The 18,914-nt window shown below is 37.7% G+C and overlaps 1 protein-coding gene across 5 annotated transcripts in view; it reads left to right on the top strand.

Annotated features, from left to right (window-relative positions):
* Positions 1-3,594: 3,594 nt before the first annotated feature.
* Gria2 (glutamate ionotropic receptor AMPA type subunit 2) overlaps positions 3,595-18,914 on the top strand; it is a 120,838-nt gene continuing 105,518 nt past the window's right edge. For 3 of the 5 annotated variants that reach the window (XM_005344130.3, XM_005344129.3, XM_005344131.3), the window contains exons 1-2: positions 3,595-4,094; positions 4,601-4,741. In XM_005344130.3, the coding sequence (XP_005344187.1) occupies positions 4,007-4,094; positions 4,601-4,741 (229 nt within the window). In that variant the 5' untranslated portion in view covers positions 3,595-4,006. The remainder of the gene's footprint in view (positions 4,095-4,600; positions 4,742-18,914) is intronic. The other 2 variants (XM_005344134.3, XM_005344133.3) reach the window with 1 other exon arrangement.

Genomic DNA, 18,914 nt, shown 5'->3' with positions numbered 1-18,914 from the left:
ATGTACTCTTGAGCCTTGAATTTGAATGCTGGGTTGATAATTTAAATATTTGGCAAAACAACAGTATGAACAATATTGCCTCAATCTGACTATTTATGCTGTTATTTTTTTCTTGATTGAGAAAGAACCTCAGAATGTGTTTCTCTTTATATATATATATATCGTCATGACTCTTTTTCACTTATTTCTGGTGTCTTAGGAAGTGGGGTCTTGTGATCAGACTTCTGTAATTCTGTTATGTCTGCAGTGAGTGATCTTTCGGACACTTCCTGTGTACAGAATGCAATCCGATTCTTTTCTGTTGCTGACTTGCAGCCAAGCCTTTCAGGGTTGTGATGACTTCCACGGGGTCAGACTTCATCAGTATAAACTACATCACCTGTGCTTGTAATACAATTTTTGACTAGGAATAGAGTCAGCAGTTTGATTCTAGTTTATCCAAAATTACCACCAGCCCTCTCACCACACATGAAAAATTTCTCTATGAAAATTATTTGCATTGCATAATATGACTATAAAAATGTGAAGACTTGACAAATATTTAAATTCTTTAAATGGTTTATGAAAATTTACTTTAAAAATTAAAAGAAAATTGTAATTTAAATAAAGGTGGACTAAGGTATAGATTACCAAATTTATATCTAACTCTTATTTGCAGCTTTCATACTAAGAAATTATATTTAAATATCATTACATGCTAAAAGCAACAGCACCAACCTGTCACTGAAACAATTAATGAGGAAGATAATATTTTATGATTTCTTTTCTTTTGTGTGTTTTTTTTGCAGCTGAAAAAAATGTTTAAGGTCTACATAGTTTCCAGAAATGAACAGCAGAGGGCAGAAAATAGCAACTTGGTCCTTGGAGCTTACTGTTCTATTTAACTTTCTTGTAATATTTAAAATTGATTTTAATATTGATAAAGTTTAAGATAAGTAATTAAAACCATGAAGCTTTGTGACTTTAAAGGGGGATCTTAGAATATGAAAATGAAACATCAGTATTTTTCCATTTATTGATATAACTGTTTTTTCCATTCGGTTTAACTTCATTGTACTATTAGCATTCTGTGGTGAAAAGCAATATTTACTAGCTAATGTGCTGTAGGAAAAGCTTCATGGAAGATCATTTAAATGTAATTATGCTGTATTTTAGTAGGAAATGTTTGTAGGCGTGTGAAGGTCAGCTGTTTACTTAAATTATGAACACAGATTACTAGACTATATATTGAATTACAGAGAATGCCTTATAAAATTTTATAGATATTATTATCAATTACAACTTATTACCAGAAGGTAATATTTGCTACAGTTGTGCATATTTCCTGGGGAGGATGTACTACGATTCAGCAAATTTCTGATATAGAATATAATCCAGTCAACTTTGAGTTCCTATCTGCCCTTGAGTTTCAAAGAGGTTAAGATAAAAGCAGTTTTTAAAAAGCCCCTTCTTTTTAATTTTAATTTTCTTCAGAGACACATTACATATCACAATCCCCCCCCCCATACTTCAGCTGTGTTCCCGTTATTTCCAACTCCCATTCCAAAGCACTTTGGAGAAGACTCGAGATGCTTTGGTGGAAAATATTGAACGGTAAGAAAAAGAAGAATGTGACTGAGGAGATCCTGTATTTGCTCTATCTCTTGACCTGTTCTTCTAGTTCTTAAACTTCAAACTACTCCTGTGTTTGTCACTGGAAGTAGAAATGAAAGTGTGTGTGAAATTTTATTTTTCTTTATGTAACAAGTTCGGATATTTATAATTCTTGTTCTGCCTACAATTTTATTCTCATTGACTTTCTCTTATGCTTCATCTCTTTTGATTCAGAGGACTGACTTAATATTTTTATGGAGTTTTTGATTCACATGTGAAATGAATTATTGGTTACAGAAAGAAGGTATTTTCACCTATGATATGTAAGCTCAGTAAATTATATATAAGTTCCGCACTTTTGTCTTAGGAACACACACACACACACACACACACACACACACACACACACAGGGAGAGAGACAGACAGACAGAAATGAAGACACAGAGAGACAGAGCGACAGAGACAGAGCAAGACCAAGAGAGAGAAGAGAGATCATAATGAAATCACAAGCTTACAGGGTTTAAAGGCCACAGGGATTATTGCTGTGCTTCTTGCTTTCATTCATCCCTTCTCATTTTCAGTCTGGAGATGTGTGTGTTATTAAAAATATATTTTAATAAATGGAGAATTTGAGGTCCAGTGTGATTAAGGGAAAACTATGCATTAATGTGGTTAAAAGGGATGCCACCGTGCGCGATATGAAAGTCACATTTTGTCTACAAGATCTAGCTGTGAAGCACTCTCATGCACTTTTCACCAACAGTGGACTCTTCCTCCGATGTTGTCGACTGCAGTCTCCTGGCTCCTGGCTACAGGATTTTCGAAGTGAGTCTTTACTTCTCTATGTAAAACAGAGCACATACAATTTGTTGAATTCCCGAGGCAGCAGGTACACGAAGATGGCTTGGCACGCAGTAGGATGTTGAACATGAATTTCACAGGATATACAATCTCCAGTACTCCCTACCGATCTCCTTCCCACAAATTAATTTCTAGCCTGTTCTTTGTTTCCCAGAGGCTCAAGCGGGCTTGCTGTAGTGAAGTAACCTCTTTTCATGATACAATACTTATCTTTTTAACTTAAACCCAAAATGTGACGGGGTATCCTTTGTGGAACTAAGTGTCTGGAAAGGTTTTGCAGCCCTGCGGTCTTTCTAGACTAGCTTGGTCTATTTTTTCCCCTCCCAGGAAACTACAATTCCTTTCAATCCATATAAAGAAAGGACATCTAAGAGCCAAGTCTACATGACCCTACAGTAGGAGGGAGTTGGCACTGAAGTACAAGAGCAATCCACAGGCAGTGTGGCTTAAACAAATCATACCACAACCCTAAAGGATATACTCTAAAGATATGTTTCCACACATAGTCCTTCAAAGATTCAATCCAGATACATTTTTTTTCATCTTTTGTAGTTAAGGATAGAAATTGGGGTTTCCCCAGGATTATGTCTACATCATATAAAGCTAAAGTTCACAATTTTGGCAATCTTCTCATAGGGGAGTATTTCCTTTGCCTCTTAGCTGGATCAGGTAACGCAGAAGACAGCGTGTCGATATCGCTAAGTGGATTTTCAGGCGATCAAATCATAATCGTTTTGTTTAATGTAAAACAACAGGGCCCGACGGAAGAAAGCGCCACCGCCAACAGCAATTAGCAGTTCGGTTTCCTAGGCACAGCAACCGGAAATCAGTTTTGCAGCCTTTGGATCTGGCTGGAGCATCTCTGCAGCTACAGAAAGCCCTGCAACCTCAGCCCAGGGCACAGACAGAAGCGCTGTCCTCGGTGCTAAAATTCAGATGTGCAAGACTGGAGGTCTCTAAGAGGCACCAGGCTGCCCGGTTTTGAGCCGCTCTTTCTCGGCACCTCGCAGGAGCTGCTAGGGCTGTGCGGGGTGCGGGGCATTGTGCGGGGGAGGGGTGGGTGCGCGATCCCGCCGCCTGCCACGAGTCGCGCACGCGCGCCGGGGACTGCCTGCTCCTCTCTGTGACTTTCCTGTGTGTGTGTGTATGTGTGTGTGTGCGCGTGTGTATGTGTGTGTATGTGTGCGCGCGCGCGTGTGAGAGAGGAGAGAAGGAGAAGAGAGCTCGAAAGAGGGTGATTGTGTGAGCGCATGGGAGGGTGCTGAATATTCCCAGACACCGGGACCACAGCGGCAGCTCAGCTGAAAACTGCATTCAGCCAGTCCTCGGGACTTCAGGAGAGAGGGGACAGGACGCCAGGCATCAACAGACACCAGCAAGACCCAGGAAATAAGGATTCTTCTGCCTCCACTTCGTGTTTTTAGCAGCTCCTTGCTAAATTTCGATCTCAAAATGCAGAGGATCTAATTTGTTGAGGAAAACGGCAAAAGAAGGAAAAGGAGGAAAAGGAAAAAGAGGGGGTATTTTGTGGATGCTCTACTTTTCTTGGAAATGCAAAAGATTATGCATATTTCTGTCCTCCTTTCTCCTGTTTTATGGGGACTGATTTTTGGTGTCTCTTCTAACAGCATACAGATAGGTAGGTACCTTTTGCCTTTGAATTGTGCATAATGTGTTGGTAATCTTTGTTCACAGTGGGCAAATTAATTCATGTCATGTAGACTTATGTCATACCTTGACTGCATTCCAGATTTAAACTACCTAGAATATACATGATTTTCTTAGGCTGAGGCAAAAAGAAATGATTATGCCTTTGGACACAATAGAGGGAAAGATCTGCTCATTTCTGACCCCCAGACTGCATTACTTCTGCCTTGAAGGCGTCTTGTAGTGTGCTCAGATTTTGTGGGGAATACAAACTCAAAGCTTGCAATTAAGAAGGAGAATATTTCTGGCCCTCAGACTCTCCTCTGTGCCTAGGCGCGTTGAACACCTTTTGGATGTCCAGCCCTTGCTGCCCAACTCAGTGACTGTGTTGATCCCAGCGGGTAGCAAAGGCTCTAGGGTTGCTGGGTGCTAGCGGCTCCAATCTTATCTCTCCAGGGCTCTGACATAGTTCTCTTGCTTGCTGTTTATTCTTTGCAGGGGGGCTATTTCCAAGGGGCGCTGATCAAGAATACAGTGCATTTCGGGTAGGGATGGTTCAGTTTTCCACTTCGGAGTTCAGATTGACACCCCATATCGACAATTTGGAGGTAGCCAACAGTTTCGCAGTCACCAATGCTTGTAAGTAATGAATATTCATGTATTTCCAGTGCTGCACAGGGAAAGCAAGCTACTGAATGCGTGTGGGATGGTGAGTGTGTGTGTGTGTGTGTGTGTGTGTGTGTGTGTGTGTTGCTGGCATGTCATGTGTGGGTGGGAGTGACTGCACACGCGCGTGCGTGTGAGGGTGCAGAAAAAAGGTGGCTGTAATCTTGGGGACCCCCACTGGCCGGCAGGCAGTGGAGAGGGGGGAAAGGCACTGAACAGTGTACCAGTGTGCGCACTAAGAAGTTGGGTGGGGGTTGGACTCCGACCGGTCTTTCTCAGGGTCGGGGTGGGGGGGTTCTTGCTTGATTCTGGAGCCTCCAAAGAGACTCTCCCACCCCTTCCCTCTTGTGCGCCTGTTGGCATCCTACCAACAGAGAACACGTTGTTCCCCAGGGCGCGCTGTGGGACTGTTGGACAGATCTCATGGGGGGACTGCCTTAGTCCTGTAGCCTGGCAGGGCAGCTCCGACCTGCCGTCTCCGTGAGCCCCACGTCCTTCTATTGCACGGGACAAGTTGTTACAATGGTTGTGGAGTTGGGACCGGGGCTGTTACATAATGCCCACCCAAGGGGCGCGGGCACGAGGCTGACGCAGGCCCTGACTGGTTGGTGTGAGCAGGAGGGGAAGGGATGCTAAGCGGATAGGGACCCAGAAGGGATGAGGATGCAGGCAGAGGGGGAGAGGGTGGTGATGGATGTCTGCCAGCTTCGGGGATACAAACCACAACCAGGTCGCCAGCAGAATGGGGATGAGGAAGGTGAGAACCAGAAGCTAGGTCCGTTCTTAGCTCACTTAAGCTCCTGCTTAAATGGTGCCCAGGATGGCCAGAGCACTTGCTGGCCGCGCGTGCTTTGTTCCAGGTTTTCAGGCTCGGGCAAAGGCGACTGGAGAATGAGGGTGACTCGGAAGCGATTGCATCCGGCTGAGTTTTGAAATCTGAAGAAGTCGCAGATCAGCCATTTTAGCCTTTGCAGTTCTCAGTATCAGCCCCTGTCCTCTGCGCAGGGCTTGGGAACTCGCGGGGATGCTCTGGCAAGGCTTCAGGGCAGAATGATCCGAGCCCAGTCGCAAGTGCGAGGTCGCCCGAGGCTGGCAGCAGGGCCCCTGCGCTGAGGCAGCATCATCCTGCATGCTCCCAGCCGCCACCATTTCCGGCCTCCAGGCTGGCAGATGTTTCCTGCCTTGATGTTCTCAGCTTCCATTCCATAGATATCAATTTGGGGAAGATTTGCAGGTGGCTTACCTCCCACTTTAACTACCATGTAACAGACAGAGCGGAAAATCACCAGAGGAAATGCCCAAGCCCCACAGCAGGCCACCCACCTCCCCCTGAGAAACCTGTCCTGTATTCTGAGCTTTAGCTTTGTAACACCGGGGACATGAGCAGGCCAGGTAGCAACTCCCGTCCCCGGATAAGTGGAAATTAAATAAATAAATAAATAAATAAATAGTAGCTTAGGGTAATGTGATTGTAGTCATTCACATGGCCAGAATTCTACCTTTTCTGAAGGATCAACTTATAAAGATCTCCTACAATGTTAATATTAAAGAAAGGCACGTAGCAATAGAGACAGAAACGACGGAGAACTAGAGCTTGGGGTAGAAATGATAGAAGGGGGATTTGCACATAGCAGGGACGCCAGATAGCTCAGTGGATAAAAGCTTTCTGTATTTTTATTTTGTTTTGTTTTCATTAAGCCTGAGAACCTGAGTTTACTCCCTGGGTGCCTGACACCAGAGGAGAGAACTGACACCTGAAAGTTGTCTTCCGACCTCTACATGCCACCCTCCAAATAAATAAGTGAATAAATAAGATGTAATAGAATGTCATAGAAGGGTATCACAATGCAATACATGTTATTACATAGAAATTACAAAGAAACTGTTTAAATAAATGTCAAAAGCATCCATATTTGACCTGTGGATCTACTGAAGCAAGTTGTTCGTGTTTCTTGTGAGTTGCAGTTTGACATGCCCGTGTTGAGCATTTTACCTAACTGAAATGGTATGTACATATACAGAGTCATGACGCGTTCTATTGCAAAGTAGGTGTGTACATAGTTTCTGAGATACTGACAAGACATTGTGAAAATAGTTAATAATCAGGGAGCTGAATATTGGTAAAATAATGAGGCAAACTTACTGGGAAAATAACAGATACATCCACAAACTAAATTAGTGTTTCTCAATTCCAACAGGTGGAAGCCACTCTACTGGGGTTCTTTAGAGTCAGAGATTATATAGAGTTTGTGTGGTGTGTATCCTCAAGTCTAATGTTGTTAAGTGGGTTTATTTCGAGAATGAACTGAACTGAAATAAGATGCGTGATAAGAATACATACACACACATGAAACAAATGCCCAATTCTCATTTAACTACTGAATTTCATATATCTGACCGGATAGTTCTGAGAATCCAGTATACTTGTCGTCACTGTTTTTGTAGATTTCTTCTTTTTCTTAAAAAAATGAAGCAAAAATTTTAAAATGTCATTTCCCAGATCATAAGACTTCCCTCTGATACATGGTTATACCAGGCACCAAAACAACATGGACGAAGCAAACAAAAAGACGGCACTGGGAGAATCTAGCACCTTGACTTTTGTGACTCCCGTGCTGTGAGCTTCCTGACCGCTGCATACAACTCATTGGCACAATTACAGAAACCAAGTTTTGTAGACAGAATTTTCTAGAGTCCACATTAACAAGTGGAGCAAGCAAAGTCAATTTACATGTTTTAAAATTCATTTTATCTTTTTAAAATTTTCAAAACCCGCAAAGAGAACTATTTTCACCATTTTTTCTTTTTCTTCCTTTATTTCCTTCCCTTTTTTCTTTTGCTAAAGACAATAAAAATTGTGAAATTAACCCTTTAAAGGGAAAGAAGGATATAGGAGGAATATGTATGAAGCACAACCACACAACCATGACTTCCAAGGTTAAATAAATAGGAATCTCTGCTGTCAGATGTATGAAACTAAACATGATCATGTAAAGTCTGCTCTGGATTTTACTTGTGTGCTGTATTTAGTCAGCTTCTTTCATAGGAAGGATGCAACAGCATTAGGAACATTGACAAATAAAATCAAAATGTCCCCATTTTCTTCAGAACCCGAAGGAGTTCTCTAATGCCAATGTGTTACAGGAATCATGCATCGCTCCTTCTGCACTCCCTTATTCTTTATCTTAGTCAATGCAAAGAGAATAATCAACATCATCGAATGTGTTTGTCAAGAAAGCAAAATGTTAGCATTTAATGGTGTTTTGATGGAGGAAAGGTTCTGCTTAGCAACTAAACTGTGTTTGTGAGGTGGGTGGCCTTAGGCAGGAACGGTGAGGCAGACATGGTGTTAAAGATCTAAGTAAGACTTCAAGATGGTTTGAGTTAAACGAAAGGAAGTCATCTTATTTTGATCAGGAATAGCAGCTCTGCTGCACTCAGCTCCCACACCTTTCAGTCACAGAGGGATAGTGGGAGAACCTGTTTGTTCCCATTGGTTTCCATGGATACCAGAGGAGATGAAGACAGATTTCCAGTAGCTGCCTGTGTTCTTTTCTTTTTATTTCCTTCCTTCCTTTTTCTTCCTCCCCCCTTCCTTCCATTCTTTCCTCCCCCTCCCTCCCTCCCACCTCCCTTCCTCTTCTTCTCTGTCACTTTCTTTCTTTTTCACACCCTTCCTTTCTTTTCCCCATGTCTTTTCTTTCCTTTTGTCTACAAGTGGTACGAAGATATTTTTTTGAAATGAATGTTTAAACCGGCCTTCGCTATAAGAAAATGCAAAGGTGAAAAGAAGGGAGAAAATTGAGATTATCATCTGAGCAGAGGTTGGAAGGAGTGAGGCCCCTCCAAATTCATTCATCCAGCGCCATGTCCCCATTGCCTTCCAATGGTCAGAAAACGTGATCTAAATAGCAATTGTTCTCTGATCATTGACTCTGTGGTCTTGGAAGTAGTTTTAGGAAGTAGCCTCTGAGGTCTTGTCAGAGTGGATCAGTGTGTGCGCGGAAAGGGACTTCAACAATTCTCCACAAGCAATTTATCATGATAGCAGAAAATCTCAATGTAGAGGAAATAATAAGTTGATATTGTTGTTTCTATAGCTAACAAAGCCAACAAGGATTTTTAGGAAAGAATTGAACATTATAAGTTCAGCACAATTTAGCCATATTTAATGTGGCAATAATTAGAAAAACACTAAAAGAGAAACTTTCTAAATACATGAGTATCCTATCTCCCAGGGTTTGGGGATTAAGGAGTAAATATTAAATTAGCACATAATAATCTGTTTCTGTTTATCTTAATGAATGATTATGGTAAATAAGCATTTGTATAGATAGCAATAATTTAAAAATTTTATATTTTAATTCTATGAATCAGCATATATTTTTTTAAAAAATTAAAAATCACCTTCAAAGAAATAACAAGTGAAATTTTACTTTTTCTCTAAGCCAGCAGATGGAGATGTTGGAGAAAAGATTGTTCTCCATAGACCTGCTGCACACACTGAATACCTTCCAAGACCCTAGAGATGAATCTATTTAGAGAAACAGAAAAAGATGTAAACAAAATAGAATTGGGAATAATTAACTAAATTACTGTGTTCAGAAACAGCATTCACTGCCTGCTTTAAGAAATAGATTGCTTTGGAGTTTATTTTTTAAAAGGAAAATTCTGTATATTTTTGTAAAGTTGATTCACAAAGACACTTAAAAATTGCCTAAATTAGAAAATCTCCTAAAAGAAAGAACTCTAAAATCATTTTACATGTACCTACGCACATGTGTGAATGCATACACGTACGTGCATAGGTAGGTGTGTGTGTGTGTGTGTGTGTGTGTGTATCAGATTTTAAGTCTTAACTTTACAAGATATTGTTTCTGAGGTGTCTTTTCTATCACTGGATTTTAATCCTGCATTATTGAGATTGCATATATGTGTTTATTAAATTGTTTAATGTTTGCTAGCCTTTAATACACTATACCTAGAAGGAATCCTGTGTGTTTGGGGCATTGTGCATATATATAATTTTAATTGTAGGATGCACATAGTAATTAGCTACTCAGACAATCACATTTATCTATTTTCCTTGAGAAATATACTAAAAACAGCATTATTAAATTTAATATGAAACATTTTAAAGAAACCAGAACTAACTTGGATGCTGTTATGGTAAGAAATTGCACAGCTCCCTAGGCCTGGATGTGGGGGGGGGGGCCTTGGACTTCCCACAGGGCAGGGTTCCCTGCCCTCTAGCAAGCAGGGTGGGAGAGGAAGGAGGAGAGGTGGGGGAGCAGGAGGGGATTGGGAGGAGGGAAGGAAATGTAAATAATTGAATGGAAAAATAAAAATTAAAAAAAGAAATAAAATTGAATGAATAAAAGAAAAAAAGAAATTATGGTATGAATAAAATGAACATAAACTAGGAAGAACACATTACTAATCTTTTAAATACTATTTTATCCAACTAAAACATTAGATGAAAGAAGTAGCCTATTTATATCAGAATAATTAATTTATTGTTGAATTGCTGGTATTGAAACTTTTGTGCTTTACTTATCAAAGGAACTTCCAGAAATAAGATTGTAATTGATCAAAATAGATGTATTTTGGGCTCACAGAAAACAAGTATGTAAAAAAAAAAGTCATGGCATGAAATTGTATCATGCATCTGTGTCGATTTCCATTTGATTCCTAGCTGCTTCAGTCTGCTGACTCAAGACTCAGAGAGCTTTTCTGTTTCCCAGCCAGCCTGTAAAGGAAACAGAAAGGCCCAGATCACTGCGCTGGGACATTGTGACGACTGGATGCTGATAGATTCAGCTCTCTGGTCCTCTTGGCTTCTAGGGAACAAGAAGCCCTTCCAGCTTCCTAACTACCTGTAGTCTTGACAGGGCAAGAGCAGCTCTCGGCTAATTAGTTCAGTGTTTCAGACACTATAAGAAAGCTCGACAGACACAGGTAATCGAACGGTACTTTCTATAAAGGGCATTGACTCTAAATTAACATGAAGAACTATTCTTGTTTTCTCTCTCTCTTCTTTTAATCTCGTATTAGAGTTGAACATTGACTGGGGTTTACAGGTCTCACAATAAATGTTTTTCTGTTTCTTATACTGGCTCTACTGAAGATTCTATTAATTCAGTTGAAAAATTAAAGAACTTTTACTAGCAATTTGTAGGTAAAATTTCTGAGATTATCTCCAGGGAGTTTAATAATTATCAAACCTCTTATAATGTTGTGTCCCTTTCATGAAATCAGAAAATGAGAATTTTGGGCTCAAAGCTAGTATTTCAAAAGTGATCATAATTTAAGTTTCATGTAAATGGAAAATTTTTTTGAAGAAGGGTTTACCAATTTCCCAGAAAATGGATGCTATTCTTACATTATCTTAGTAACTCTTTCTCCAATAATATCTATGCTTTTACACAGAATAATTTTTGTGTTCTTTCTTTTAGTGAAAAAAATAAGTTAAATGTTCAGAATTAAAAATTTGTACCATTTAGGAAACATCCAGAAATGAGATATCATGGGAATAATTTCTTTTTTAGACCAATTACTCTATTTGCAGTGTGTGTGTGTGTGTGTGTGTGTGTGTGTGTGTGTGTGTGTATGTACCTGTGTGAGTATATTGTGGTCACTTTGTGGATATGACTTTTTGTTTTCTTTGTGCATTATATAGTTTATATTTGAGTTAGCTTCTAGCAATTTGATTTTTCTTATTTTATTTATATTGATATTTCTTTTGGGTGTATTAACTTACTGTTGTATTTCATTTTTCACATTAGTACATTAATTAGACAGTCTAAAGTGTTTATTTCTAATTTACAGATTAAACCTAAGGGCTGTTTTACAATTTAGTATGATAAAATTTATAATTGTCTCCAGGTGAGTAGAAACACTACAGCTGGGAAAAACTAGGGTAATTTTTAAAAGATTTGAAGGTAAAATTTTTCTTAAGATATTTTAATATTTCTATACCTTGAAATCTAAAAAATATGTCATCTCTATGTCAAAACAATGTATATTTTTATTATTTTTACTATTTGGAGTCTTCTTCAGAAACTTACTTTTTTGTCTTGTGCAATCTATTTAGCCCCACACATCATTAAATTCTTTGTTCTTTGTAGTTATTTCAATATTCAAAATATGAGCACAAATTATGTAGGACTAAGGCATATTCTAATTTTTTTTCTGCCTAATGTAATGTGAATAGGGCACCTTCGTGTTATGGTGCTCTCCCCCTCTTCGTTAAGATTGCTTTCAAATGTGTGGCACTTCTTTTGTGGGTCTCTGACACTGTTACTATTATTAAAATCTCAGCGAGCCTCAGAAAATATCCCTGTACTATAAATATTTAGTCTAATCTTTCTAAATACCCAGATTTTACTGATTGACACGAGGCAAGTAGGTTTAAACAACCCAAAAGCTACCTATGGGTATAAATTTTATATATATATATATATATATATATATATATATATATATATATATATTACGTAATTCTTCACTTACATAAACAAATAAAGAATAAATCACTCATTTCCATGTTCAGCATGGATGTTTGGGTAATATAATTTGATATAACAAAAGATGTTTTTTAGCCCAATTATTTTTTATGACTGAATTAACCCTTTGCCAGAGTTCTCTTTCTGACTTAGTATCCATTCAGGTTCCTCTAGTGTTACTTCCATTGTGGCAGGGACAACATCAACCATGTGATTATATAGATTTCATTTCTTATAGGTGAGTAGTATAGTCAGGATGAAACAATATTTCTTCTGATGTATATTACAAATGCCAGATTTAAAGTGCAGGAACGTATATCACAGCAAGAAAGGAGACAAACCTCAGTGCACCGGAACTTGGTTCCCAGGCAGGGCTGTAGGAATGAGTTCTCTGTGTCTCTTCCTTCCCTCCTTCTGTTCTTACTTTAATCCTGCTTTGATTTGGTGTGTGCTTCACTTGGGACTTTTCCATGGTGAATCATCTCTACTGGCCTTGAACTTCTCCAAAAGCATGAATTATGATTGCAATACTAATTTTGATATGATATAGTAATGACCTACTATGTCCAGAGGGAAAATAAGGCAAGGGAGGGAGTGGTTATACCTCTTCAGAAAAACACAGCGTGAGGTGTTTTATTATCCTTGGATGGGAAAAAAATGTCTTTGAAAATTGGAGATACCATAGCATCAGAAAAGTTTTTTGGTTTTTTTTTTTTTTTATCATATCTTAGGCAATGTGGCATCAAGGGCTTGTCAGATGGGCATCAAGGGCTTGTCAGATGCAGCCATTCCACAGCTGGTTGATAAATGACAGTGGGGTTTATCTCAAAAGAACCAGAAACAGTTTAAATTTCAGTTTATGTTGACACTAATGAGGTAGTTCTGTTTATTAACATTCACACACTCACTGAACTACAAACTATTAAACAAAGGTATTTTAAATTTTAAATAATTACAAAATTTAACAATGAAAATGCTTAAATAGAAACTTATTTTAAATCATTTTCCTAAAACTTAGAATCCTAACATCATAAGAATGTTTTTAAAAATTGCTAATAATTCTCCAAGATTTTGAGTCATTAAAAATTATTATTTTATTGGAGTCACTGTCTTGATAATAAGGCCAGGTTGGCCTCAAATTTGACATCCTCCTGCCTCAGCCTCCGAAGTAGTAGGATTAAGATGATGTTCTACTGCTACAAAACCAACTTTGAGAAAACTTTTTGAAGGAGAGTTTTTAGGAGAATAGAATAATTTCATTATGAAAAATAAGGTTGCATTATAGGGAGAATTTGGTGACTCTAGAGACATTGTTAAATAGAATTTCTCAGGGGTAATTTGAAACAATGTAGACATAATTATCAAGAGTTTTGTGTTTGTTATTTTCTGGGAATTACATGTATTTAATGGCGCTATTTGTTTGCAGTAATCCAAATATCACAGAAATAGTTTCTATAATAGTGCTTCCTTTGTATGTGAGACTGGCACAGAAAAGTGGCGTGTTTAGAGATATATTCATGTGTGCATGTGTGTGAGAGAGAGTGTGTGTCAGAGAGATGGTTTCATTAGCTGTTCTTGATAAACACATTTTTGTTATATCCCAATTTTTCTTCACGAACATTACCTTCTTTTCGTGGAATGTATTTGACATTTTGTGAAATGATGAATTCCAGTCTTTTAATTTATGTGAACGATGATGACTGCTTTATAGCCTCTTAGTTATTTCAAAATACATAATTTAACTCATCCTTTTTCAGAGTTTTATTATTTAGTTTATATGTCTTTACAGATATTTTACATAGAGAACATTTTAGGATTATAAACTACAATTCAAGAGTTATCAAGAAAGCATATTATTTTAATTATTTGCAAGAAAAGTTCATAAGATCTTGAGGTTTCTATCTGAGAAGTAAGTCAAGGGTAACATCTGAAAGAAAAATGTGGAAGGGTTTCTTCCATGATAATTAAAAAATAAACACTAGTTTGTTTACTTCACAACCTAAGGTACACTTGGAACTGAATTCTTGTTCTGTGCCTGGGGTCGGCCACTGACAAATTGCTTGATGGTGTCTCAGTTTCCATTTCTGTACAAGGAGAGCATTCATTACAGGACTGCTTTGAAGATTCATTCAAAAACCTCAAGGGCTGAATTTGGTCTAAAATATACACAAAATAGTAAACTTTTATTATTACTTCCTATAGTGAATATCTTTGATGCTCACTTGCTAAGTAGAAACACAAAATGTCGTATTGATATCTTTTCGTACAGCTTGGATACACAAGCAAAACAAATGCTATTTGGTGTCAATGAGAAATAAGAAAATCAACCCCAGGAACCGCTTCAAATAAAGAGCAGATTGCTATCAGATGAGAGAGACCACAAATTAGAGTTATTGACATTGAGTAGGACTGTGCCCATCCCTATATTATATATTGCACAACAGAATATTAAAAACCCATATTCTTAGTATATATCATAAGATTAAGATGTCTCAACCCTTTACAAAAACAGGAATATTATAGATTCCTCATCGTTCTCTTGCTAAATTAATTACACTAAAATTGTTTAAATGAAATGCAGTTTGAAGAGTCAAAGGCTTTGAATTCAGGCAAAACCAGACGAGTGCAATTAGCAGTTTCATGGTGTAATACATGACATTTATTCTGTGTAAGATAACTTTCAATTCCATTGTCATACCTGATAATACTATTGGGGATATTCAGGGATAAAATAAATATCCAGTTGAATTTGTTACAAATATGAGTTCATTTTATCAGAGGCAAAGATTATTTATTTATTTTTTTAACATTTTAAGAAAACTGGTGACTATGTACATTCTGGAAAGTTTTGGCATGTCCCTCACCCGCGTCTCTCTTTATGGTTCAAAAGATACGTAAAAAGAGCTGAAAATTGTGTATAATCTAAAAATATAAGTTGGCACCATTCTCTTACCTTCCATGATTAATGCATTTAAGGACCAAAGATGAAAGAACTTTGCAGTAGACACAAGCCAGGTTCATTTTGAGCTCTCCTAGGAACACACAATCTATAGGTTGCTGGTGACTAGTGAGTCCTTTGTCATGTTCTTTTGGCCTCAGAGATTAGTGTATTCTATCTGCCTAGACATGTGGAATGCTTAAAAATAATCCAGATAACTACTGGAGTTGAAATTACTTGCTTCTGGAAACAGAGATGAGATTAGAAGTTCAGTCACAGCAATGGGTGAAAACGGCAGTGTCCTACCTAAGCTTTGTCAAGTTTCTAGACTAGACACTACCTCTTTCATTGTGGTGTTTCTTTATGCTACAGGAAGCAGTTATATCACTATAATGTAGCATAGCCAGAATTTGGGGCACATTTACTCCATTAAGACAAATCCATATATTTAAAAGAAAAGTCATAACTCATGACCCTGGAATCGAGACTGGGGCAGAATGCAGGGCATAGAGGAAGGGGCCAGTCTACAGCGTGCAGAGCCAATCTTTTTTATGTGCACAGAATGTTATTACAGAACTTGTCTGTTTTTCTTCGTCAAATGTTTTGTGGAAATTTGTTCTACACTGCTTATTTCACTTATATCAAAGGTACAAAAAACAAGATAAGGCTCATATATTGGGAATTATTGATGGTTCAAGGTCTTTATGGCAACAGAAGGTAATAATTAATCTAGTCAACTAGACAGTCTTATTACATTAGAAGGTGCAGTTATTTTTCTAAATCATTTAGAATTTTTTGTTGTACCTTGGATCTAGATTTGAATCAAAGTATTTTAAAAGTAGAAGTGATAACTGCCAAATCTCTGAATAAAACAAACATGATTTTGAAAAGGAAAAGTCATTGTTTAAGTACTGACTCAGAATATATCATTGAAAAAGGATGTCAAGATGGAAATACTACTGTTGATAATTACAATGTTAATTGCAGATCTATAAAAAATTACTTGAAACAATTTTTATTTACTTTTGTATTTTTTCTTTACCTTTGATTGCCATAATCACTTCAATACATTTTGAACCGATATAAACTTGTTTGCTAGTCTTTAGATAAATGAGTGTAAATAAATGAATTTTGTTCTTTATAACCTACTAGTTTATCTTGGTGCTGAAAAAAGAACTATAAGTTTTACAGTGATGAGATTTGTAGAATGTTTTCAAAGGCGCTGATGTGGATAGCTACTCTGAATAAACTAAGAGTCACAAGCACTGTACCACCATATCTTTAAATTAAAACAAATCATGCAATCTAAACATTGACTAAACAGTTTGAAAACGTCTGGTATACAAACCATCATCATCTAGAAAATTAATGCAGTCTTTATGCATAAAAACCATAAAATGAAACAAAGGCATTAGTTAAAATGAAATGCTGGTGTTTTGGCAAGATAAATTGAAGCTATACAGTACTTTTGAATTTTGACCTTGTAGGCGTTTACAGCAAGGCTCGTAGAACATGGAAGCCACGAGAAGGACCGGAGACACATAGCATATTCTTCCCATTACAGGGTGGCCGCACTCACCAATTCCCAGCTGTGGTTGTCTTCTAGGGGAAGGATGATCAAATTCTTTAAAGTTATGGCCTCTGGTCTGCCAAACACACTGCAGTGGTTGTACTCATACCCATGAGGGTAAGGGTAATACAGACTCGACTCTGTGAGGGAAAGAAGGAGAGAATTTAAATGAAGGTGAGGGGAAGTGACCCTGAAAAGCAATGCAAACTGAAATGTCTAGCCCCCATGGGAAAAAAAAGACAGGTGGAGTTTGTGAGGAATTGAGGGAGGAGGGGAGAATATGATCAAAGCATATTGTATGTATATATGAAATGCGCAAAGAATTATTACAAATATGCTGAAAATTATGTTCAAAGTTACTCATGCATAATTTTAGAGCACTGCGAAAGGGACGTAGTCATATTGATTCTTCCATCCATCCCACCCACTTGTCCGAGGTAATCACTATCAGAAGCTTCTAGACATAGGAAGATATTGTTCAGCGTTCTTAATTTGATCACCTTTTGCTCGACATACGTCAGAGCTCTTCATTAGTAGTGCAGCGTGTTGCCCTTGTACTTACTGCTCAGAGTGATGCTATTCATCCTGTGTTTTGTTGGTGAATCTTCTTTTCCTGTCGAGTTTGGAAGACATCGTTTATGTGTGCTGAGAGAGCTCAGCGTCTTGCGTGTGGTGAGCCCATGACAATCACCAACCTATGTTCTCTTATCCCCTGTCTATTTTAATCATCTGCAGAGAGAATTGCAAGCAGTTATGAGCACAAGAAAGTGTAGGCAAATAGTATTAGCATTAGCATTTTGCTAGTTTTTAAAATAAAACATCAATGTATAACCCTACCTACAATGTATAGAGGTTTCTCTTTCTACTTTCTGCCTCTTTGTATTTTAGACAAACCTCTTAAAATGCTGCCTTTGCTGTTTCTTTACATAATTTTTATTGATTTTATTGAGCTATCCATTTTTCTCTGCTCCTCTTCCTTTCTCTCCCCTCCCCTTCAACTCCCTCCCGTGGTCCCCATGCTCCCAATTTGCATAGGAGATCTTGTCTTTACATAATTTAAGACAGGAAGGTTCCATTGCACTTCTCCATGTGTGTGTATGTGTGTTTGTCTATAAAGAATGCACATCTCTTAACATAGTGTTGTTTAGTGTGTGCTTGAAGTGTGGTGTCCATTTATTATACACTTCCACCTTTGAAGTTCTTTTATTTAGTTGTCTGTCTTTTAAATCCTCTCACGAATCATTATTTTAGTTTACATTTTTTGAGTATATTCATTTTAAATTGTACATATTAGAATTTAGAAATTGTTCTATTATATATGGACTTTCTGCTTTGCTTCGAAAGAATTTTCCCACTTGTAGCTGTGTAAAGAGATAAAGCTGCCTTTATTTTTATTTCATATCTACCAAATTTGGATTTTTTATTGAAAACAAATCATTTTAATTTATTTGTTTTGCATAGAGAACAAAAGAACCCAGCTTCATTGTTCCTCAAAAGGTTAGACAATCGTCATGTATATAAAAATTCCATTTTAATGTTTTGACTTGAAATCTGTCAGATTTTCTTCTTAATTAAGTAGTTTCTCAAACAGTTAAAAACAAAGAAAATTCGAATTGAGAGATAAAAAAGATCAGAGCTCTATTACAGTCAAAGGAATGTAAAGTTATGCAAGATATTTGTTTCCCAAGGAATGCAGTTATCATAAATTGGGCTTTTATGTTGCAAGGTCTCAGATCAATAAAAGAGTGTGTCACATTTTGAACATTAGTTGAGCCCAGAGGGATAAACAGAAGACTTTATTATGTTTTTTGGCTCATGTCACAGAGCCATTATCACTTAAATGGGCTCTTGGTTTTGCATATTCCCTAACCCGTATCAAGTTTAAGTAATGGGTTCTGATTATGACTTGGTTTCTGAGCATCACTTTGAAGTTAATTCAGTGTAGCAATCTGCATGTGCTCACAATATAATATTTAAAGAGCACAGTCCATATGTGACAAATGATTAGAAATGATCTCGGAAACTCATGGCTTCATCTGCTAATATGAAGTTAGCTGTCTCTCTTGTCTTGAAACCACTGCTCTCTAAAATATTCCAATAAGAAACCATAGATTGATGCCGGGTGGAGGTGGC

This window comes from Microtus ochrogaster, chromosome 1 (assembly GCF_000317375.1).
Source record: "Microtus ochrogaster isolate Prairie Vole_2 chromosome 1, MicOch1.0, whole genome shotgun sequence".
In the NCBI taxonomy this organism is placed as follows: domain Eukaryota; kingdom Metazoa; phylum Chordata; class Mammalia; order Rodentia; family Cricetidae; genus Microtus; species Microtus ochrogaster.
Note: the sequence above shows the minus strand (reverse complement) of the source record. Positions and strands in the feature narration are given on the sequence as shown.